General features: G+C 40.3%; 1 protein-coding gene across 1 annotated transcript in view; it reads left to right on the forward strand.

Annotated features, from left to right (window-relative positions):
- DPP4 (dipeptidyl peptidase 4) overlaps positions 1–22,863 on the forward strand; it is a 78,443-nt gene extending 55,580 nt beyond the window's left edge. Inside the window, exons 19-26 of the mRNA XM_019457695.2 lie at positions 2,310–2,379; positions 4,706–4,900; positions 7,586–7,640; positions 8,229–8,328; positions 10,714–10,778; positions 19,811–19,883; positions 20,146–20,219; positions 21,752–22,863. Of these exons, the coding sequence (XP_019313240.1) occupies positions 2,310–2,379; positions 4,706–4,900; positions 7,586–7,640; positions 8,229–8,328; positions 10,714–10,778; positions 19,811–19,883; positions 20,146–20,219; positions 21,752–21,853 (734 nt within the window). The 3' untranslated portion in view covers positions 21,854–22,863. The remainder of the gene's footprint in view (positions 1–2,309; positions 2,380–4,705; positions 4,901–7,585; positions 7,641–8,228; positions 8,329–10,713; positions 10,779–19,810; positions 19,884–20,145; positions 20,220–21,751) is intronic.
- Positions 22,864–25,413: the final 2,550 nt, after the last annotated feature.

The raw sequence follows: 25,413 nt of genomic DNA on the forward strand, positions 1-25,413 counted from the left end.
CCTAAGTTTATTTTGTCTATGAAATAGCCTGTCAAGAGAACTGCTGGTTTTACTTTTTGTTTTGTTTTCAAATACAGCACCCTTCTATGTGAAATTTAATTCTGTTAAGAGGAAGCCTTTGGAAAAAAACCAGTATTGCTACCCCATACCCCAGCTTCATTCTGTTAGGAACTCTGCTCTATAAAGTATTAATTGCGCGTTTAATTTAAGGATATCCTGATATATTTTGCCTTTAACCCAAAGAAGTAAAAAATATATCTGAGATGACTATAAAAAAATTAGGGTTGGCTGTAAAATGCTGAAACTTCAGATTCGGAAGAGAAATCTTGGATTTTTCTAACCTTCTCCCTGCCACAGTTAGCCTAGTCCCCGTGCCGGGAGCCTGGATGATGTGCAGAAACCACTAAGAATGGGGGTTGGGGGGGTGGGGGGGGGGTCTTTGAGCAGGAAATGCAGTCGGGTTGTTTTTATTTGGTTGCTCGTTTTTTTCCATTAAGAGCTAATTACTCGTGGGGGATGGGGGAATCCACCAGGACTGATTTATTTCACATTTTAAAAGGGTAATAATATATAGGGTAATAATATAGGGTAATAATATATTATAGGGTAGTAATATAGGGTAATAATAGAAAATATTCAAAAAGATTCAATAGAAAAGATTCATCCAAGATTAAATGTCAGGAAAAGCACCAGAAAACAGAGGGTGCTTCTGAAGAACTCCTCAGCATGGGGCTACTCAAAAATGAAATGTGCATAGAATCACCCGGAACCTTGCTAATGTGGCTCTGTGATCCAGCAAGGAGGGGTGAGCCCAGGGTTCAGAGTTTGGAATTAGCCCCTAGGTGATGCCAGTGTTGCTGGCTCCTGAATCAGGCATGGTGGGCAAGAATTTAGAGTTCTGGAGAGCCACCTCGACTGTTGGTGCAGAAGGCACTGCATACTGGAGACTTGACAAAAAGTGGGGGGCCCTGAAAGTTTTTGACTCAGAGAACCCATAGGATTGGATGGACAACCTGCTGGGGAGGTTGGAGCTTCCAGAACCACCTTCCACAACCACCTCATCTGGGAGGTGGTTGTACATTCAAACTCCAGGAAAGGAGGGCTGGGGGGAAGTGGGGGTCAAGGTCTTGGAGGAGGGGCAGAAGGAGGTGGGACTGGTGACTACAAAGAACCCCCCCAAAAGAAAACACTCCATCTTCAGAATGATGGAGCTAAAACACTTCTAATCAACTAGTACCCATTCAAACAAAGGAGAGATGAAATGGTGGGTTTGGCATACTTACTGAAAACAATATGGTCAACACATAGCTTGACATTCTATGGAAAAATAATAAAGACTTAAATTTAGAAGGCATAAAATAATCAGCAAAAAACAAATTAAAGAGAAATCTATTTATATAAAGATTTTACTCGTAAACATTTCTTTTTACATCAACTGAAATAACTGTGGAAGGAAGGAAGGAAGGAAGAAAGAAAGAAAAGAAAGAAAGAAGCAGCTCTAGAGATATGGATTTTTTTCCCCTTCAAGCTAAATCTACTGAAGCTGGAAATAATCTGATTAAAATATGAAACATCTCTCTCTGTCTCTGTCTCTGTCTCTGTGTGTGTGTCTTTAACATTTATTAGTCTAACTCATCATCTTGAATTTGGGAGCAAAGGAAACCAATTCATTACTTAGGGCAAATTTTATTAAACTGATGCTAAATCAAGCACAGAGAATAAAACAGATCTGCAGACCATACAGAACGTTCACAACAGTCTGTGCCGTGTAAACCTGATTTCATTCTGTGAAACACAGAGCTGAAAATGGGAACTCAGCTTTGCGGTCTGGGATGGCAATAAGAATCACAAAAATGTTATTAAATCAGAATTTTAAAATAAAGTTGGGGCCAACTAAAAATCCTAAACATCTTCAAGGAAATTCAAGAAGAGGAAAACATTTTGGAGGAAAGCTTAGAACATAAGCCATAAACAAACTAGATAAGTAGATCAGATGCCAAAGAACAGAATCATAAAAACAAAACATTAGCAATTCTAAGATGCACTTTTATTTTACAAGGCACCAATGTATTTAATAGATACATTAGGAAAGACTTTATGGCTTTAATCTTAACTAGTATCCTGACCTGAAAGAGAATATTTTTATATCTTAAAAACATGCTGAATCCAAGCAGTTCATTTTCTTTCTCAATTCTAATTTAACAAATTGTTGACTACTAGCTATGATTTATCACTGACAGAGATAAGAGACCTAGATCATGTGCTAATAATTATTCTTAATTTACTAATTAATCTTTCTGTTTGTTTAGAATTTTGGTATCAGATGATTTTGCCTCCTCATTTTGATACATCCAAGAAATATCCTCTCCTAATAGACGTGTAAGTATTCAAGAGGAAGGAACAATTTGGAAGTTAACCACTGTACATGTTTTTACCCAAGGGCAGTTTACAGAAAATTAACATTTGAAAAATGTTAAAAAAAAAAAAAAAATCCTTCCTCTCTTCCTGAATCATTGTAAAGCAGTTTTACTGTTTCCTTCTCCCATTTTGCAATCACAACCCCAAATCTTTGTTTTCTACCATCTTTCTAATGGAGAGAGTAGACACCCTTCTGTCATAATTTTGTTTTGATCTGTTTCTCTGAACTACAAGAGAATTTCAAAGAATTTTCAGGTCCCAGTTTTATCCTTACCTCTTGCCCATTTTAACATGTAAGAGATAGGTATTAATAGTATTAACAATTTCTTTACCCCCAAGTTTCCCCAAACATCTTGAATGGTGGCCTTTGATTCACTAGGACATCAGGTCTCTTTTCCATTAGTTTCCAAAATATCACTGCCTGGTATTTTCCACTCACATCTTTGGTGAAGAGACGATGTGATACAGGAAATTATTCATTATAATCCAGACGTCTTCAGGTGTTAGAGAAAGTTCTGAAACACAAATCTTTGAGCAGTAAATGTAAACTCATGCAAATTCTAAATATGGCATCTTTATAAAATATTTTTGATAATTACTGGGAATATATTTTACTTTAGTCCTTCTAAAATTGCCCTGAACTCACATATGATGCCACAATGCCACTCTTCCTGTCCTAGCTTGTCTCATTTCCTTTATTAAAAACAAAACAAAAACAAACCAACAAATGTGCTGGGGACCTGCTGCACACCAGGTGATTTGCAAACCTATATGAGTTCTATTGCGCCCATTGTATGGGGAGGGGGAAGGGAGGGACGTTAATATCCAACAGCCTGTTGCACTGTATTTACAGTTCCATGTAAACAAAAAAAAGCTCAAAGAAAGGGAAAAAAGGTATTTTAAACTTCAAGAGATGCTGTTTGATTTTCAGTAAGCCTTATTACTTTGACTACAGTGACACTAGTTTGCTTTAGGTTTCAGCCCCCCTACTGAAAACAGATCCTTTAGAAAAGAGTGATATTTTTATCTTCTTTGACTACCTAATAAGGAATGATTAGACCTCTCTTTTATAAGGAAAGTTTAAAAAAACAGGGTAAATTTACTGCCTGTTTTTTCAGTTATTTTCCTCTTCCCATCCTTACATGTCTAAATCTTTGCTTTCTATTTTTTAAAATAATGTTGTTTAATCTTAGTGGGTTAGGTAACTTGACACATAACCAATATTAAGGGAAGCTATTACTCTACCATATCTAATATCATTGAATCTAATATCATTTCACATGTTGTTAAAAAATGTTTACTTGCCCAAGAAATGCATGAGAGCATTTGTCTCTTTAAAGTTAGAATGTTACAATATTTAGTTTAAAATTAAAGTACTATAATGTTTGTTTAAAACCAAAGTTCTTTTGACTTCTTTCACTAGGATGAGAAAAGGCATGTAGTGGAGGGGACAGTGAACAGATCAGTAGGAGAAATGGGCTTGGAGGGAGAGGTATAGGAGAAGGTCTGGGTCCAGGAGTCTCGTAGATCGTGAAAAGATGACATATTTAAATGTGATGCAAGAAGCTATCGGGAGCTTGTCTTGATTAACAAATGGAAATGAGAGGGCTAATGGAAAGTGTGCATCCAGCTGTTTGGGAGTGGGAGTTAAACACGTTAATAAGTAGAATGCTGAACAACAACATGCCCATTTTTCAATACAGTCTACTTCTTTCTCCTTTGAAGTTTTAAGGAGTAGCATTCATTCATACTTTGGCCCATTCCACAATGACTCGTGCACATTTGTGGCCTTAGTGTGCAACCCCATCTGGGGTTGCAGGGAAAACAGTGCGTATTATACACCAAAGTGGTGCTTAAGGAAGTTCCAGCCTAGGAAATACATTTGTAGTCGAGAAGTGTTGGTAAGCCAGGGAGGAAGGATATATTCAAAGCTGCATTTATTGTCATTCTCATTAATTTCTCCTAACACACTTTCCCTGTCCCGACTGTTAAGTCTTTATTTCTTTGATTTCCAAGAAACACACGACTTAGAAAATGTTGGCCTGTGAAGTCTGTGTTTGATACCAGTCTTCAAAGATAATACTGATGGGCATCTTTGAAGGAAACACACAGCCATTATAGTCATGTTGCCAAGTTTTAGAGGGACCATTGTGGGCACCCTGGTGGCTGGCACAATTTCAGGCTCATGATCTGGAAAGATGCATACTTATTGTCCACAGGGAGTAGAAATATAAGCTCATTTGATTCAGAAAAACCACAAAGGCTAACAATTTGGGATTTTTCACAGATATGCAGGCCCGTGTAGTCAAAAAGCAGACGCTATCTTCAGACTCAACTGGGCTACTTACCTTGCAAGCACAGAAAACATTATCGTAGCTAGCTTTGATGGCAGAGGAAGTGGTTACCAAGGAGATAAGATCATGCACGCAGTCAACAGAAGACTGGGAACATTTGAAGTTGAAGATCAAATTGAAGCAGCCAGGTGAGTGACTAGGAGATGAATTCTAAGATCATCTGATTTTCCTCCCTCAATTTATATTTCCAAGTTGTAAAGTGTAAAGAATGTGAAGTGTTTTGGGATGCACCTTTCATCTTTGGGGTGTATTTTCATGAAGATAATTACATTTATGTAAAAATGTATGTCATTATAGACGTTATATAAAGGTTAAAGAAGACACAGCTCTTAAATTCCTCTGTGTGACTCTAGAAAGATAGTTGGTATATGTGCTACCACCCTCTAGGAACAGAGACTCAAAATTCAACTAATACGTGGACAAACTGAGGGATAAATGCACTCCTGAGGAAACACCTAACTCAACAAGTGAGCCATCCCTGTAGTCAAGTACAAGTGAAGGAGTTCAGTGTTCCTTTAGAATGTAAGAAGCTACACTACACGTGATAGCTATGAAGTCCTAGGAGTGGCTCTTACAGTCTGGATGAGGGTCACTTCGCCATTTGGGGGAAATTGTGGAGCAAAAGCCATCTTCACTCACAATTATAAGGGCTTCATTAAGTATGAACCACATCTCATTCTCGTGCTTTCCAGTCACGGGACCATAGATAGGCATGATCTGGCTTAAGAGAGATTTTAATCATGAATAATGGTCACCATGTAATGCACATGTAACATGGGCAATGTTTTGCCTGCATTGTCATGAGAACTGCACAGCAGCCCTGCAAGGTAGGCGTCTGTACCCCATATTTTAGGTATAAAAAAAAATTGTGAGTCTCCCAACTCACATACAGCTGCATTCAACTGGTAAATGGGAAATGTAGTCTTTTGAGGTTCTATAACCAACTGCATGGATGTCTAGGGAGACATTATAAGTGGTTGATTTAAAATAATGTTGTGGAATCATAAACTAGCAAATGCAGCAAAACTGTGAATGAATAAGTGGGTGGAAGAAAATGCCTTTAAAAACAAGGAACAACCAAAGAGAAGATGACAGAAAATTTAATAAGTATACGTAAGTCTCTTACACCAAAGTTAATGATTTGCTATTTTCCTTTAAAGTAAAAAAGAGAGAAAGGGAGGTTTATATTAGAAAGAGGATGAACTGGTTCAGGAGTAATGCTGTGATATTTTAAATCTAAATGTTTACCCAAATTGATCCTCTGTGAGAGAGGGCAGAGTTTCCATGGCTTCTCAAATCCAACATTACAGAATTGGGTGTCCACAATGTACATCTCCAGTTTAAAAAAATTAACGAGGGGCATTTGGGCCGCTCGGTCAGTTAAGCGGCCAGCTCTTGATCACAGCTTAGGTCATGATCTCACAGTTCAGTGAACTCCAGCCCTGCCTTGGGCTCTGAGTTGATGGTACTGCCTACTTGAGATTCTCTCCTCTTTGCCCCTTCCCCGCTTGTGTGCTCTCTCTCTCTCTCCCTCTCTCAAAATAAATGAACTTTAAACAAATAAAAAGTAAAAACTTAATGAGAATGTATTTATACAACAGAATACTATTTCAGTGACTAAAAAGAACAGCATACATAGATGAATCTCACAGGCTTTTGAATAAAGAAGCCAGGCAAAAAGGTGTATATCCTGCATGACCCATTTTATATAAAGTTCAAAAACAGGTACAGATTGGAATCCTGAATACGAAATGTTTTCTTTTTGCAAAGGGAGAAATGACCCAGAGGCTTCCAGGGGATAGTAATGCACTATATCTTAGTTTAAGGATATACTCATTTCCGTAAATGCTTATCAACTTGTACACTCATGATCTGGTGGACATTTCCATACATATATGTGGTCTAAGTTTTAAAAGTTTACAGGGAGAATATAATGAGTTGAAAACTACTTACTTTTAATTTTTGCTAATAATGCTTAACTCAGGGCATCCTAAGTCATATATACAATTGAAAACACAAAAATTCTCCAAGTCACATACAGGTCAATGTAAGGGTCCCCACCCCACATCAATACTACAAAGTTAAAAGAGTCCCATTCACTAGATTTCTCCTTAAAGGAAACAAATTACCTTTTGATGTAAGGCTAAGATTAAGAAGAGGGTGCATAAAACATTTTTCTCGTTTCTTTACCTCAATACCAATCCTGAACACAATTTAGTGGCAAAAAGACTTCTTACTTCATCAAGGAAAAATTCCTTCCTATTTAATGGGTGCTGAGCTAACTAATCAACACCCACCATAAGAAGGAATTTATTTAGAGAATGGTGTTTAAGTTCTCAGGTAGGGGGCCCAGAGACATTTCTAAGCCCTACCCAGATGTTCTCCATGCCTCTATATCTCTCCATGGTGGGGGCATCCTCTCTTAAACTGAAAAACATCTGGAGAGATTTAAATTCAATTATGTAAAGAAAAGTGCATCTGGGCTGCAAATTTTTATATAAAGCTGTGAAAAAAACTGCCAGGATTTGTTTTCTGTGAATCATACACACACACACACACACACACACACACACACGCACACACAGACAAAATTTTTGTGGACCCCCAACAAAAGTAAACCTTGTTCATCTGGCCCTTGAGTTTAAAATGACAGACATCCTTCTCAGGTGTTTATTTGATTGCTGGCAGTGATTAATCTTAGATTCCAATAGGATGAAACAGAGAACAAATGGCAGGGTTTCCTATCTGTGCACTTATCTTAGTTTCTACACACAAAGCCGTGCTAATTCATGGACTTCTTCCATGTATTTTAGACAATTTTCAAAAATGGGATTTGTGGACGACAAACGGATTGCAATTTGGGGCTGGGTGAGTAGTTGTTTGGTTAATGAATCTGTATGCATATAGTTGGTGAATATAATCCAGAGCATGATAATTTACCTTTGGCATGTAAATACTTAGAGATGGAAATCACGTATTTTTAATCTAAGAAGATCCAAATAAAATGTCTTCGATCTCTAGGCAGTGAGTCCCTGTTGGTCGGGCATACAGCTTTATTTCTTCTGATCAAGGAGGGAGGTGAGGGAGGTAAGGAAAAGAGAGAAAGAAGTAGAATGGTGAGGAAGGAGAGTAGGAGACAGGGAAGGAGGGAGATTTTCCTCATGAGTCAAAGTCAGTAAAGACCTAGTGTGTATTGATTTTGTTTTCTTTAATTAGTATCCGGCAAACTTTTGATGCCTTTCCCCCTTAGACCTATCAAGAAACGGGATGAGGGCTCTGAAAGTGTAGTCTTTAGATATTGTCCAATTAAGGCCAATTTAAGCCCTTCTCTACCATGCTTTCTATCTCTGAAGAAGAACAGTATATAAAGATGTGAGAAATATGGAAACTGTGACTTGCTTACCATATGTCCTGAATTCCTTTACCTCCATAAAAATAACCGTTTCCATTCCTTAGTCATATGGAGGGTACGTAACCTCAATGGTCCTGGGAGCAGGCAGTGGTGTGTTCAAGTGTGGAATAGCCGTGGCGCCTGTCTCACGGTGGGAGTATTATGGTATGTAATTACTATCAGGTACCAAAAGATACGGAATGTTGACCTTAAAATTTCGATGACAAAACCATTCTTTTTTGAGTTTCAATGTTTCTACAGGAAATAAGCTGATTCATCGTAGATGTACTTTATGGATATCTAAAATCAAATGGTCTCCCTTATTCTGCTATTAATATCAAAAGCCTGGGTGGTATTATTTGATATCTACACATTTACTTATCAATAAATACTGTTTTCCAAATTTCAAAACATCCCTAATGCTACATTTCTGCAGATAAACCCTTCCTTATCTTTATTCTGCTTTGAATTTGGGGGCTTCACATAATAGCAGAATAAAAGAAGCATGTATTTCTTTTTCTTCCAGTAAAGGTCAGATATAAGTAGGGCTCTTTAGGCGGGAAAAGGAGAACAGGGACAGGGAAATTCCTAGGGGGTTTGTCTTTTTCCCACTGTCTCTAAGTTAATGAAAGCCACTCTAGGATCTCCTTTTCATCATTCAGAAAATAATTATAGAAGGCATCATAATTCCCAAAGGGGAGGGAGTGAGCACTGGAACACTAGGTAGGTGGTGAGAAGATGAATTATTTTCCTGCACCTCTTCAGACCCCATCTCAAATCCTTTATGTGATAGACTCATTGGTAACAAATATGCTTATTAAATATTTTTGGCCCCAATATATGGTAGTACCAATCTTGTGGAAAGCCCTTTTTTAAAGCCCAAGTCAAGAGATTTATCTTATTGAAGATAAATAAATAATAAATACATAAATAAATAAAATATTGCTATCTTTATGTTAAAAAAATGGAAAGCATAGTTACAACTTAGTCCATATACAAATGGTTTTGTTTTCGTAGAAACCTTTCCTATTTGATGCTAATTGTTCTGTTGCTTAGCCTGTTTTTGGAGACCTCTGGTGGCCAATAAAATAATAGAAGCAATCTTTATGAGTTTAGAAGTCTAATAAGAAGAGAGCTTCATTAAACGTATATGGACCAACCCAACTTTCTAGACGTAGGAACATTCTAGAATTCTTACATATGTATTAATTTGAACAATTTTATTCAAAGATCAGATAGAAGGAATACGTAAATGGTATTTCAAAGATGTATTTGTAGAAGTTTACAACTGTATTATGCATTTAAAATATACTCATTAAAATTTCAGAACTTCTCACACATGTAAACCTGATTAACATAATAAAAAAGGGTCATTATGTTCTAGGACAAGAAGAACTGAAGTCTTCTGCTGTTTGAGGAAAAATTTATTTTGTTCTTAAAGACTATTTCCCCTCCATCACATGTACAACCTAAATTATTCATATTTAAATGTTAAAATATATGAACATTTTATGAAGATCTTATATTTTAAAACATCTTTAAAATATTATATTTTCTATATTAGTGTCCTCTAGATATGTAAAATTACGTATAGCCTGTATTCCTTTTAATCAAAATGATAAAATGTTGCCATTATTTATTTTGGAGGACAATATTTTGATCTCCATAGGAAAAACATAAAGAACACATGTGGAGTAACTAACACTCATTATCAATATAATTTTTAAATCTACAGTGCCAGTCATTTAAAAAAGGTTAGAATGTTACCTGAGGTAGTTGTTGTCCTGTGTGTGTGTGTGGGTGTGTGTGTTGAGTGTCGTGTATATATATATGCACCCTGTTTTCAACCATATTTATAGATAAAAGAGCTTACATCATTTCAGCAGATATTAATGCAATCTATTTCACAGTATACAACTGTTATAATACCAAAATTGAGGGCTCACCACAAAATGAGAGAAAATGAATGTTTGACGTGCATTGTGTTGGAGTAACTGACATAATACAGGGAAATATAGCAAATAAATGATACCTGAATTCTTTGTTTTAATTATAGTGAATTTTAACCTGCCAAAAAAAAATATGATTTAAGTAAGCAACGAGTAAGTGAACATTATAAGGGGTTTCCAAAAGGAAATTAAGGTATATGCTTGTGTCAAGATCAAAAACTCCAGACAGTTGAGGCATTAAGTGACTTTCTAACTTAGATTCTTTGAGAGGATCAGATGATAATGTAAAGAGCCCTTACCTTGTAGCACTTCACATCTGATTTTTCTGCAGATGGCTTATTGGTTGGGTTTTAGATCATCTAGTTTGATCTCCCTCTGCCCTCATTGGTTCTGGCTAAGTGTGGAAAAAACGTGATTCTGAGCAGGTGTGTCTGGTTGTATTAACACACCCAATAAAAATGATCTTGAGGAGACACTCCTGAGGGGGATACTGTAGACCTGTGCACAAGTTAAGACATGTGAAAGCACATAAAGTAACTCAATAAAAGGAAGAAAAGTTTTATTGTGTGAATTAAGCATTTTGAATTCTTTTTCATCACAGATTCAGTGTATACAGAACGTTACATGGGTTTGCCGACTCCACAAGACAACCTTGACTATTACAAGGTAAGAGATGAGAAACCAGATCCATTTTATAACCTATTTATAAGTTGTTTAAGAACATTTTTAAGTGTATCTATTCTAGAAAATATATATTTTTTATTTCCAACAAAATTCTTGTTAAAAAGAAATAACACAGGTGGTTTAGAGATACTCCAATAGCTTCCCCTACTATATTCTGCATAATTACAGTCTTTATCGTATGCTATATAGGTCACAATATGCATTCATTTGGAAATACAAAGCAACACCAGATAATTACTTTAATTATAAAAATTTCATTTAGAAAACATGTCAAATTCAACATATTCCTTTAGAGCCCAGAAGACTCTCTAAACCTTTAGCTATATATTAAAATGTCTATGGTATTATCATAATTAAGATGTACGTACAAGCCTATGATTTTCTTCTTCATACCAACTATGTACAGTTTGTTCGAACCAGGTTTGAGTAAAACAGGTGACGAGTAGGTACAGTTGGGCAACGCCCTGCAAAGCCCTTGAACCCACATTACTGAATAGCATCCAACATGGCTGGCTGATGGGAGACAAGTGGGAAGGTTGCTCTTCAGACAAGCTGTAGCATTTAGAATGTGGCCCGGAAGCAATGCTCATTGGCAGCAGCCTGTGCTAGTGTGGATGCCATGGCGGAGCCAGAGCACTGTCCCTGGTGCCACACTGGTGTCGCCAGGAGTGCTAGCCTAAGTCTAGGGACCTGTGTGGCACTTGGGCCCTTCCAAAACTTTCCTCGGTCTATCTGTCACGTTTGTTGAAAACGCCAAAACTTGCAGATGACAAAGTAAATCATCTCGTGTTTACGTTCTCTGAGGGAAATTCAAAACTCTTCTCAGGACAGTGAATTAAAAAGCAAGAAAAACAAAAAGAGGAGTAAGTTACCAAGATTTCTCATCTGTGCCACAAGTCTCTGTACACGGGCTTCTGAGCGGTATTTGTATGTTTCCGTAAGGCGCCGCCATTGCTATAGATTCTGAATCCGTGTGGTCAAAACACAATAAAACTCAAATAAAATGTCGAGTTTTGCAACTTAAGTATACACAGTTTAGTTTTCTCCCTTTGTGCTTTATTTGTGAAGGCTCAAGGCAGAGGCCGTGCAGGGAGGAGCGTGTGGCTGTGTCTGGGCCTGCGTGTGTGTTTTCATCTGTTTTTCGGTCGAGATAGGAAAGTGACGACCTGTAATGTGACATGCACAAATCATCTTCCACTGCAAAGCGGTCCCATAGTCAGGTTGTCCCCATTTCCACTGGTTGTCCCTCCTAATACTTTGGACTCAGTTCTTCCCATTCTGTCTCCTCCACATCCGATAAGCTGCTGTAGACATCCTTTCCTTTCTTCGGCACCACTTTGCTGCTGTCACATGACTACCTGCTTTTGTAATAATAACCCAATTGGTGTCCCCTTCGCTTGTCTTTCTACACTCCAGTCTATACCACAAAGAGGTGTGAGATTAATCCTCACGTTCTCACATACAACACTTTCATGGATCTTTTGTGTGACTCAACTGAATCCAACCCTCAGTCTTTAACCACGTGGTCAGCCTCCTTCTCACAGTGGTCTAGTTCGCTTGCAATGGTCACTGCTCTCTGAATATTTCTGGACTTTTCCCTGTTCTGTTCCTTATGCCTGGAATGTCGTTGCCCCTATATATCCATTTACTAGGAAATCTGTACTCTTCTTCTGGTGGACTGACATCCCCTTTGGCTCTTAGGACGTTTTCTCGTATATCTCTTACTCTTCAGGTTATCTTGAATTTATGGTTATTTTGTAGTCCCTTTTCCCCTCAGCACTATTATTAACTGTTCAAGTCTTTACTGGACATTGTGTTCTTTAGATTACCCAATATGAACCTGAAAACCTTGCCTGATTTAATGTAAGAACTTTTTGAAGAAAAACAATTCTTACAAAAATCGCATGTCTCCATCACTTCTCTCATTTTCCATCTGGAGTTTTCTTGTCCGTAACTTGACCAGGACGCTTACGGTATGGCATATTTGCTGGGTTGCTGAAGGGTTTTCCAAAATATCCCAAAGTACTAAAAACTCCTGGAACCGAGGTGTACTGTCCAGGACCCTAACCCTGACTCTAGAATCTGCTGGATGTTAAGTCAAAAGTTCATTTTAAAAATCCCGTTCTGAACAGTCTTTGAACCTAGAAGCACAGGGTCAAGTCCAAACTCTGACGTCCAGGGAAGTCCACGCCACCTACCCTAACTTCCCTCGATGAACATCAGCCACCAAGGCGTTTCCTCTTGGGCCAGCCCTCCCCCGCTAGGATGATGGATTTTAATCTACCGTTTCATCCTGCATCGTTCTCCGGATTTTCCTATACGCTCCTCATTCCCACATGGATCCCGCTCTTCCTCACCTCTGCTTGCCCCGAGGTGACCACGTTCATCTCTCCCCTTAGGTGTTCGCTGCATGAGGTCGTCATGTAAATAGAAGTCCCTTCCCACTGCCAATGGCAACACGCGCACACTGGGTGCACAGAGTCACTCTTACACTTCACTGTACAGATGGCACCCGAGGACTGTTTAATCCTTCCACGCCAGGAGTCGAGTTTTCTTGGCACAAAATTCAGTGCTGGCAATGGACACATTAAAACTGCCAGTACCAGGGCGCTAAAGGTTCCCAATGTGTTACTCAGAGGAATGATTTGGGCGGGTGAGAGTTAAGGTGTGTAGGGAAAGTGAGGCAAACGCGTTCACTGAATTGTTTCCACCCTGGTAAGTTGCTTCCTCAGAGTGTGGAGAGCTGAATCTAAGTGCCTATATTTGGTGCACAGCAGGCTTTAGAATAAAGCTGCCCTCCTTTGTTTTTTAAATAAGCCTGTGCTTTTGTCTCTGGCAAGAATACATTCAAAGATTCTATTTTCCTCCGAGGCCCCAGCTGCCCCTCTGGACCCCATCTTTTACTTTTCTTTCCCAGGTTGTTTTTATTTCTCTCTCTCTGCTTCTCTCCCTCCCTCCCTCCTCCCACCCTTTTGGAAAAGACAAAGAAGACAATTCCTTAGAGGCTTTCAGTACCCTGTGCATGTCTGTGGGTCAGAAGGAGATATTTTGAAAATGGTTCCCATTTAGTCTGACCCACGGACTCTCTTCAATACATCCAGGACAGGAAGGACCAAAGTGTGTAATAAGCAAGTCCCTGATCTTTGTTTACATTTGCAGCTAATGAATCATCAATCAGTAGCCAGGATTATTATAGCCTTTATAAGAGAAGACGATTTTTAATTTAAAAAGAATGAGAAAAAGGATTCATTATTAGGTCACTGATAACCCGGATTTGGAAGAATTTAGAGAAATCCACATCACCAAGAGAAGCACATTGTATGAAGTAAAGGTCCTACTTATGATTTAGGAAAGGGAATTTGAGAAACCATTTGTGTACACAAATGGAACAGGTAGGGATGCCATGTATAGTTGTTCAGCTTGTGCACTGCTAAAAGCAGTCTACGCTCCATTCACTAAGACAGGCACCTCTGGGGCTGCATAGAACCAGAAGGAATTCGTTTTCCTATTCTTACAAAGCTGCCATATAGATTAGCAGACCCTAGGACTAAGGCTCAGACCCAAAGCAGTGATACGAACAGTGACTCCCTAAAATCCTTTGTAGATAATCACCCACCTACTGCCAAGTGGCAAGGCAGGAGCACTTTTAAAGGCAGTGAAGCCTGTGGAAACATCTTTTCACTGAAACAGTGAGTTTCAGTCCACAGCAGACCAAAATGGTGACAGATTTGAGCAGAGGAATCAGATAGGCAATGAGAAAACCCTCAGCCCCACTGGCAAAAAAGCAAATCGCAGCTGCAGCCACACCTTGAGGAGTATGTTTCTCACTAACACTGATGAGTGGTCTTTCATATGGTCAGTCATAGGTCTTTTAATCACACCTATTAAAAAAATAACATGTAGTAGACTTTCACTCACCCATTCAAGGTGCCTGGTATTTTAATTGTTCAGAAGTTTATTAACTTGTTGGTGAGATAAAGCATGCACACAAAATTTTCAAAGAGAATTAAGAGAGAGTAGGTAATAAACTATGAACTCAAATATGACAGAGTACCCCGTATGTGTGGAAAAGACCAGCGGCTTCCAAATTGTGATGAGCCCCAGGAATTTTGTAGCTTCCGAGCATGTAGGGCAGGGAAAGGTGAAGTGGCCAAGAAGTTAGGATTTCACCTTTCCCTCCCAAGCCCTCTCAAATGGTGTGCATATGTAGGGGCGTCCAGTTTCATTTATTTCATTCATTGTTTTCACTCATTCATTCAGTGCTTGCTTCTATGGCCGGACACTCTTCTAAGGTCTTTACGTGGATTATTCTGTTCAGTTCTCCCTTACGTTCTCTGAGATAAGTGCTCTGATTATCTTCCTTTTACTGACACTGAACCTGAGGCACAAAAACGTTACATACATATAGAGACTGAGGGGTGGGAAAGGGTGGGGCGCTTATGTGAAGCCAATAAAGAAAGATTTCGGAAATAAAGAGGGAGGCCGCAGACACTCTCCGTAGGTTGCAGAGAGGGACGAGGCAGACAGGGCAGCACACACATGAGTAGCAGGTACAGCTGGTTTCCTGGGGATTTGTGAAGCAGGTTGGAGGAACTGACAGATACCATGGAGGCAGGGCTGTGGGAAGAGCAGGCCAAATGGTGGCCTGTAAGGCAGGACATAGACTGGGGCGGGAATGGATTTATGAGTATGCACAGAGAGAGGCAGAAGATCAAGGGCAAGAGAAATGGGGCCCAAGTCCTGAGCCTTGTTGCCAAGAGAAGAGGGCAGCCTGGAACACACAGAAGGGACTGATTTAACTTGTAGAGGAGATTTATTTTGCATTTTGCTCAAAATTTGATAGGCTTTTGGCAAGTGTATGAAACAGTCATAGATTTGGCAGTCTTCTGCTAGCAGATTTGAAATGTTCAATCCTTAAGAACTGCTGCATCGTTAGGTTATGCAAAACAGGGTGCAATTTTGTAAATATGCCATCTTGTACTGATTTGACATTTGTTCTATTATCCCAGAATATGCCAAAGGGAGAGAGACCTTCAGATTTAAGCCAAACCTTAACTTGTTTGTTGAGTGCTGATAAAATGTTGACTGCTGTGTGATCTTTAAAGAAGCCAGTGTTGCTTGGTGAGGCCTGAGGTAGGGCCCCCTGTCGGGTTGATGGGTTCTCTTTCCTTGGCATCTCATGGATACAGTTGTTTGATAGACGTAAACAAGTAAAACATCCGACAGAGCGGGTTGGATTCATTTTTTTTTCTTAACACATTTCCGTGGCCTCTGTTTTCTGTGGCGTTAATGGTGCTTCCCAAATTAGCATTAGTTCATGCTCTTTACGAGGTTTTGGTTGCAAGCTGGGGAATGCATCGAGGAAGTCGGTATGCCCGTAATAGCTCACTGAGGTGCTGGCTGGCTGTTAGACCAGTGGCTGTTTGCTTTTTTTACAGAAATGTGGAAATGGTGATGAGTTTGCTGGCTGGGATGTGAAGGGACATTGGGACATAACGCTAAGGGGAGAGACTTTGGAGTTAGACCTGTACTCAGATTTGACTTCCACCGTGACTAGCAGTATGAGCTTGGAGAGATTACTTGACTTCTCTGAGCCTCAGTTTCCTCATCTGGATAATGGGGATAGTCAAGCCTACCCCACAGGGTTATTGACAGGACTGAATGATACACCTGCACCTGCCACGAAGTCAGCTTTCAAAATGTGGCAACTGCCACCGTCATCCTCAGGAAGCAGACTGTCCTTCTGGTTCCTCGATGGCACAAAGGGTAGCTTCAAATTGTCAGAACTTCTGTTTCTTACACTCCTTCCCCGTTCTCATCAGCTCTCTCTTTATTTCAAAAATACAAAGATGTATTTGTTGGAAGGTGACTGAGGAACCAGCATGATCCAACAAGCAGCTACAGATGGTTCTTCTTAGGGCTGAAGGAAAAGCTCCTCACAGAGATGCTGTGGAATCGGCACAGCCACTGGACCAATCCTTCCCACTTCGTTTTGCCAGACTGTTGCTGACAGCGGGGCTCTCCGGAAGTTTCTAGCCTCGGGAGAGTGCCAACCGCACCACCATTGCATCCTCGCCCGTTTATCACTCTGAGCTTCCTTTTTAGTAGCTGGTGATAGACTATTCGGCTTCTAACTTAGTCATCCATTTCCTTTGCTATTTCTGTTGCCATCGATAGGCAAATGGGGATTATCCTATCCCAGTGGGTTAAAATAGCACAATGATATTATTTCTGATCATTAACCACATGTTCAGTGAACATGTCCTCTCTTCCTCTGGCTTGGGGCGAGGCCTTCCACAGGTTCAAGTGTCCCACACAGGGGACAGCCCAGGGTCTGTCTTGATTGAGAAGCCAGGATTCTTGGGTCTAGTAGCGGATGATCCGTGGTGCCAGAGGCGAGGGTGATGCGGCCACGTCTTTGGGCCGGGGGTGGGAGGGGGAGAAAGGCTCTCTGCAGCCTGAGGGCCTGAAAGCGGGTGTGGGCCTCCAGGCCGCCCGCCCCTGCCCAGCCGTCCACCTGGAGCTGGGAGGCTCCTCTTGAGGCTTGTCCCTGGGAGCAGGGGGACCGTGCATGGAAAAGGCACACCTACCTCCCAGTTGCAGGGGAAGCTTTTGTTTTATTTTTCTCTTGCCGCATTAAAGTATTTGTCTTTCTTTCTTTGTAGTGTAATATTGTTAATGTAAAACAATTTGCATCATGACACTTTTATCACAGTTTTCGTCTTTTTCTCAGTATGTTGCATTTCTCACCATGTCTAGTTCATCACAGCTACAGTGTGTACATCACAACATTTATCTTAGGCTCAGGGTTTTACTTGTTTATAAAAATTGTCTTCTTTCAGCCTGTATTCACTCCATTTAAGAAAAAAAAAAAAAAAGGCAGCCAGAAACTGTTTTGGTCCAAACTCCAGTAGTTATCACATTCCTTGCTAACTGTCCTGCGTATTTATATGTCTCCTAACTATTACTCCGTGTTTCAATGACATTTCTCAGTTTTATGGCTCGTGGAGGTTGTGGGAGCAGCTTTTGCTGTTCACGCTGCCAAGCCAGGAAGGCCCCGTGGGGGCTTTGGGAGGTGAGGTGAAGTGCCAGGGCTGTCCCTGTGGGTCAGGTCTCGGCGGCGAAGTTGAGCGCGGTGGGTGAGCAGAGCGCTGGATTTCATGGGGGGCGGCCCGACGTGGAGGAAGCCGCCGGGCATGAGCAGGGCTGGCAGCAAGGATTGCTCAGGGGGACGCCGACGGGAGCGCCAGGGCCTGGGGCTCCCGTTACCGACGGCCGTTCCCTGTTCGCGGGCAGTGTTCAAGCCCCAGCCTCCAGCTCCTCAAGCTTTGAATCCTACTCTGTGCTTCGGGGGAGAGTGATTTCGACCCTTCCCTCTCTGGCGAGAAGAAACCGCTCAGGGCTCCGCATCAGCGGCCTCGTGGGAAAACACGCCTGCTGAGTCTCGCAGGGCTGTGCAGACCAGCTCCCTCTGGCTTAGTTCATCCTGAGAAGGCGTGGGAACCCAGCGCGAAGGATACCCGGTGTCCTTGCGCGTTACAGATTCCACGACCGTCACTTAACAGCCTGTTTCTCCCTGCTCCTCTGCTGGAAGACCACATCATGAGCTGCTGGGAATTTTAGTGGCCTCAGCCCGGCAAGGCAAGCGAAAGCCTCCGCCGTCAGACTCCGTGTCCAGCGGACACTTCCTACAGGTGTAACCTAGTGCAAGTTCCTCACTTCTGAATTTGGGAGCCTCCATGGAGAAAGGAGGGTTTCTACAGACCTCTTTCACAGGAATGTTGGCAGGATTGAGCAGAGCAGCGTTTTTACAAATATTCCCATTTCACAGAAAACAGGATTCAGGCAGCAGCATGCCTCCAGGTGCACAGCTCACCGATGTTGAAACGGGATAGAACACAAAGCCTCTCACATTAGCCCCATCCCCTTCCTGCCAGACCTTCGGGGTTCCCATCAAAAAATACGAAGCTGGCGTTAGCTACAAAGATGTCTGTGGAATACAAACCTTGGCACTCGTAACGTTGACTTGGACTTCCCAAGATGCTGAAGACGTAGCTGGATGATTTTTGAAGCTGTGGGAAGACGACTGGCCCTTCCTCTGTCCGACCCATAAGGAGACAATAGAAGCCGACTCCGGCTCACCCCCCTCCCAAAGGCACTAGGATGTCTGTGTGACACTTGTACCTTCATCCCAGCTTTGTAAACGTCCCCAAACCAAGAGGAGATGACCATGAAGGCCCCGCCCCCATCCTAGAAGTCCTGCCTGCCTGAGGCCAGTCTTCAAAAAGCTAACCTCTCAGTGTTTTGCCCTATTTCTCTGGCTGATTTGGGAATGGCTTGATCCGATAGCAGGATTTTCCCTAATACAGAATGAGGCAGAGAACAACAACCCACTGATTTTCTGAGGCCACTCTTGATCTTTTTCACCCCTTTCCCCTCCCATATGTTACATTTGCCTAGGCTTGAAACATCTGTTCCAAAAGAGGTAATACTTGCTCCTCATTCATTGCCTAGCAATGTGGACCAAAGTTCATGTGACATATTGCAGAGTATGTTCAGTTGCAAATGCTATGTACAGGCTCTTTGAAATGTAGCATGTATGGCACCATGTGACACATGGTTGCCATGGCAATACACTTTTTGGCTGAACTACAGCATAAGCCCATGGAACATACATTGCTAATATGAGACTCTGCCCTGTGCTAATGCATAGGACACAGCCAATCTGGGATCTGGGACTCAAGGGGTTTTGCCTGCAGCCCTGGTGGCAGGTGCCCTCTGCCTGCGTGTGCAGGGAAGATGTGACATCCTCCCTTTCCAGTCCTGTCTCCCAGGCACAGGGCATGCTGTGCATTCTGCCATGCATGGAGACAGCATTTGCTTAAATATCGGTTTGCTATATTTTGTATCAAAGGGGGCCCCAGCTGAAAACATTTTATTTTGTAAACTGAAGTGAAAAATCAGTTTATGGCAGATCTTTTTTTGAATAATGACATTCTTTTTCCCAATTCCAGAATTCAACAGTCATGAGCAGAGCTGAAAATTTTAAACAAGTTGAGTACCTCCTTATTCATGGAACAGCAGATGGTGAGTTTCAGTTAATTAGACTTTTTAGTATCACAGACAGGTTTGCAATTTCACTACTGACAAAACAAAAGCATGAGGGGCAAGACTGTTACATTTACTTCAATAAAACAGTGTTGCTTTCCACAACTCACTTGTCTTGGGCTAAATGGGATGCTAAGTCCTAGAACTTCAAATAGTCCCTTTCTTCTTGTGCCTTTCCCATCCTTCCTATCAGAAAAGGAGCTGTTATTAGTTACTTTATGATTCCTTTCTCTCTCTGCAGATAACGTTCACTTTCAGCAGTCAGCTCAGATCTCCAAAGCCCTGGTGGATGCCGGAGTGGATTTCCAAGCAATGGTACAGCAAAACTTGGTGGAAACGGAGGGAACTTGCTGGTGGGGTCTAGTTGCCCCTCTCTGGGCTCCTTCTCCTCAAGCAGCCCCAGGACACAGGGACAGAATTAAAAGGGTTTTTATTTTTCCAATAAGAAGCTGGAAGTGATATCCTTAAAGCCATAGGCAGAGTAGTATTCAATACTATTAAAGACTTGGGGGTTGAGAAGCACAATATTGCATATCTGGGGAGTGTCAAAACACTGCTCTCCCATCCATGTGGTTGTTCAGTCTCTCCCTGTTTTGATTCAAAAGTAATCACTTAGTAAATGTGTGGCAGACCAATTCTAAAGTGGAACCAGCATGATAATAGCTCAGCTCCAGTATGGAAATCCATTTCTGTCTAGGATGTATTACTAGCCATTCTAACACCAGTGGGACATTAATAATCAGCACGGCTGCCGCTTTGCAATTACAATGTTACCTTTTGTTGAACAGCCACAGGTAATGAACAATTAGGCTTGTTTTGTGGAGTTGGAAATGGCTAGAGCTGTTGTTGCCTATATAGAAGGATGCTTCTAGATATTAAGTGAAATTCATTTTCTGCAATAGACCTTTTCAGGTCAAGAAGGAAAAAGAGATTGTGTGTGTATATAACCAACGTATAAATATGTATGTATGTGTGTATATTTATATGTACGTGTATGTGTGTTACACTAAATATTTTTGTGTAAATCGCTTTCTTGCCTGTATCAGCTAGAAAACCTGCTTTCCTTCACTGTCTTCTCACACACACACCCTTTGCTCTGTGATCAGTTCAAAGGGTGCCCACCATATGGGAGTGGAGCAGTTATTTGATACCAAAAACAAACAAATGAAAAAAACAAACCCCAAACCTGGTATATATCTTTTGGGTCAGATTCTTTTAAGAGGTCGAGGTTTATTTGTCTACTATTCAAAGAAGAGAAACAATGCTTTAATTAGGCAATTTTTTAAAGTTCATTTATGTCTCCATACTCTATGGTTGCCCGGTAGTGACTTCCCACTTATTTAATGTAGGATGAATTGATAAATTTTTGCCTCGGGTCAGCTCTTTCATAAATATCAGACACACAGATAGAAAATTCCAGTGAAAAATCAAAGTGTGTTTGCAAATAATACATTTGACTTTTGACCTCCTGTTAAACATATATGAAATATTGAAATAGATTTTTCTAGCGCCTTGGTAACATAGGAGTGCATACGAGTGCTTTTAACAAACTCATTTATTCTAATATCGTTTCTCTCACTGCAGTGTAGGAGTAATCTGACACTTGATAACACTTAATTAAAACTAGTGTGCTTAATGGGATAAACATTCTTTCCTATGCATGATGTGGTTCTGGGGCCTTTGAGCCAGATCTTAAAATGGACTTGGACAGTTTCATTAGAACATGTGTATATCCTTAAAATAATGTTTTAATTCTATGTATGCTTGTTGAGAGCTTATTTGAATTATTTTTTTTTTTCAAAAGAGACAACTGGCTTCCTACTTCTGACCTTTTTCTTCCTCTGCAGTGGTATACGGACGAAGACCATGGAATTGCCAGCGGCCCAGCCCACCAACACATATACACCCACATGAGCCACTTCATAAAACAATGCTTCTCTTTACCTTAGCACCTCAAACGGCTTGCCAAACCTCATTGAAAGCCATTTTTGTTCTGTCTCAAAGCTGCACTGTTATGATCGTGGAAAAAAAAAGTACACGCAAATCGAGAAATTCAGCGTTACTCTTGTTCCCAAATTTCATATCTATAACCCTAAGAAGGGACTTCTGTCTTCACGACAGATTATTACCTTCCTCAAGTTTGAAGTATTCCGTCTGTTTCTGTTTATTATTTAAAATCATTACCACATCAGTTGCTGAAACAACAACTAGGAGTTGTTCGTATGGGAGCTCTGCACAGGTTCCCTGGGAAGCGTTCATCTTTTTCTAACTGGACCAGCCCATGCGTGCTCTCTTCTTTAAAGGGAACGCAGTGATGTCCCTGAAGCGGGGGTGAGAGAGGGAGGGTTAGGGAAAGAAGTGAGGAGGCATGGCTGGGAAGTCAAGTCCGAGCCCAATGACCCGACCAGACTACGGTCAGCAACTCTTGGAGGAGAGCTGTTCACAGCTAGATGGGCACGGTTTTCTGAGAAAGATTATTTAACCAGTCTCAGGAAATCATAAATGCAAGCACCGACTTCTAAGTAAAACCACAGCAGTTGAATAGACTCCAAAGAAATGAGAAGGAAACTGGCAACCAAGCAAGGCCCGCAGGTGCTGGTTATGGCTACAGGTGCTACGAAAGCACAGCAAGGGTGAGGGGAAAGTACTGCCAACAGGCTTCATAAAATACTGATGTTTCCTGCTGAGGGAGGCAGCCTGGAACTGAGACGTGAGCACATCAGGTTGCCCTGTTAAAAGATGAAAATATTTGTATCACATATTCTAACTTGAAGGAGTCCTTGCATCAGTTTTTCTCATGTCATTTCTTTGAGCGTCTTAATTAAAAGGGGATTTTAACTTCCTTGGACTTGTTTTTAAAAACTGAAAATAAACCGCAAAGGGATGTATTCTTATTCCCGCTCTACATCCTGTGGAATTTCTCCTGGTTGTCGAATAAATGTTCCTTCATTTTTTCAGAGGTAATGCATTTTGTGTCTTGAATGAGACCTAAACCACACTGGCATATGGACACGCTTATCCAGAAAGGCTCTTGTTTATTTTGCTTGTTATCCCAGACTGCCTTGTAAACATGGAGAGAGTTCAGTTTTTGTTAAAAAAAAAAAAAAAAAAAAAAAGCCAGATACATAAAAATGTGTTAAATTAAGCAGTTCATAGGGTTTTTATGTAATACATATATAATTTGTTATCACACATACATATATAGCATTTGAAAAACCCAAATAATTTTTATTTTTTATGTAATTTATAATTTTATTCCAGGAAACTACGATGACGCTCATATTATAGGAACAAATAACATCAACAATATCATCTCAGTATAGGTTAAGAAAAAATTCAATTACTTAAGGGTTGAATTATTTGTGGCTGACACATCTATATTAATGAAAGCATAGATTTCAGATGCTGAATTTAGCCTAACAGATAACTGAGGAAATGTGATTTTTTTGTTCCGTTACCTGCAAAATGGCCTCATTTTTAAAAAATTGATTTTATGAACTCAGACTTAGCTTCAGACCATTTGCTGGAAAAAGTTATCTCAGGCTGAGCTCCAGCATAAAAATCTAAAAGTAGAAGAAATGGAAAAAAATCTATCAATTCAACATAAGACCAGTGAGTCACACATAGGAATGGACAGAGGGTTGTGAAATTCAGCTTCAGTTGTACTTCGGGACCATGTCATTGAAGAGCTTCACCTTAAGTCTCAAATCCCACTCACCCATTAGAGACATAAATCGACCTTCAAACCTATAAAGCCCCTGTCATAATTCTATTTCTTAATAGAGTTCAATCATCATGAATGGGCCAATCCCTGCAGAGTTCTATATCTAGAAACAGTAGTCATAGATCATATGTCCACACCCTGTACTGAATTAATAGTCACAAAAACAAGTAGAAATTCTTTTAATTGAAACCAAATATTGTGCAATATCAGATGTTGTACAGATATTCAGACCATTTGGCAGTATCAGATGTTAACATCAGATATTGCACAACCTCAGATATTTTACAGAAATCAGACTATTTTATACAATAGTAGGTGTTATATAGTATCAGATACTACACAGATATTAAGACCCCTGTGTAACATCTGATATAGTACAACAGTAGTTTCTAAACATGTTAAATGTTTTCTCTGGCGCTCAGAAGGAATAAAAAAATTCTAGCATGTATCTTTCATATAATGAGGGTTACAAAAGTTAAAGTAGATTTCATTTGGCCCTCCTAGGGCAAGAGTTACTCTCCAATAAGAGTTTTAAATTGGCTTATTGGGAAAAGAAGGTAAAGACGTTGACAAATAACTTAGAGATAAACTTCATCTGAGGCTAAGCTGGAGACACACAGAAACGAAGTGCAGTACCAAAATGTGAAGACTTGCCTGCCATTGACAGTTGCAGCCTCAGCAGGTGCACGGATGCTAAGATTCCTATCACACACAACCTGTTAGAGCTCAGCAGTGCCCAGGAGCAGCACATACACCAAAGGAAAGGAGCGATAGTCACATCTCTTCTACAGATCCAGAGTTTGCTTTTACGTTTTGCTCATGATTTTTAGAAAGTCACTTGAAAATTATTTATGGACATTTTTGGAAACCTTGCTAAAAAGGATGATATACCTCCATGCCTTCACAAACAGAAGGCATAGATCAGTTCATCCTCTAAAGCCACCACCATAAAGATCAATTATCACATCAGGCTGTATGTCATGTCATTCCAGGCATTTTCGGCTGTACGTCATTCCAGGCATTTTCTTTCGTATTCACAGGTGGTCACTGAAGCTACCAATGCTACTACTTGGTATTTGCTGCTTTTGAGCTAAGTTGACGTGAGAATTGCAATTTATAAAACTACTAGATTTGCACAATATTTAAGATGCAGTGAGTTCTAAATGAAAAACATACCAAAACACAAGGATGGCTTTTTTCATAAAAAGAATTTTGTTGTCAACTTTGTGGTTCTTTCAGCAGTGTCCGAGACCCTTTTTACACACATCCTCAATGGTCTGCAGTGTGTATTCAGTATGTCTGAGGTATATAGGTGATTGAGAATGAGAGACGAAAGTAAGTAATAAAGCATACCATCACCGCCCATAAGAAAAGCTCAGAGCAAGGTATTATTAGTAAGACCAATGTCGTACTCAGTATAAATTTATCATCTTTCCGCATGTCACCTGTGACAATATTAACATTTAAATTTGAGAACTGGAATTAATAAAAAAAAGTAATTTCCCCACTGCTAAATTGAGAAGGGTATCTTCTCTAGTGTTACAGACTTTAAACTTCCACAAGCTCAACGAAATTTGTTATTCTTCACAATCTTTCAGCTGAACAGTTCATCCCAATTTAAAACAAATTATTTAAAACACATATCTGGTGAGAAGCGTGACCCATCAAATAACCAAAACCCTGATTATTTCATGAAGCTTCTCCTCTCCAAAGTCATGATACTTGTGACTTGTGAGCAAAGAACTTCATCGGGCAAGTTTTGTTTCCAGTGTTAATCACAAAAAT

The sequence above is a fragment of the Panthera pardus genome, unplaced genomic scaffold (assembly GCF_024362965.1).
Source record: "Panthera pardus isolate Hobbes unplaced genomic scaffold, ASM2436296v1 HiC_scaffold_10, whole genome shotgun sequence".
Classification (NCBI taxonomy): Eukaryota; Metazoa; Chordata; class Mammalia; order Carnivora; family Felidae; genus Panthera; species Panthera pardus.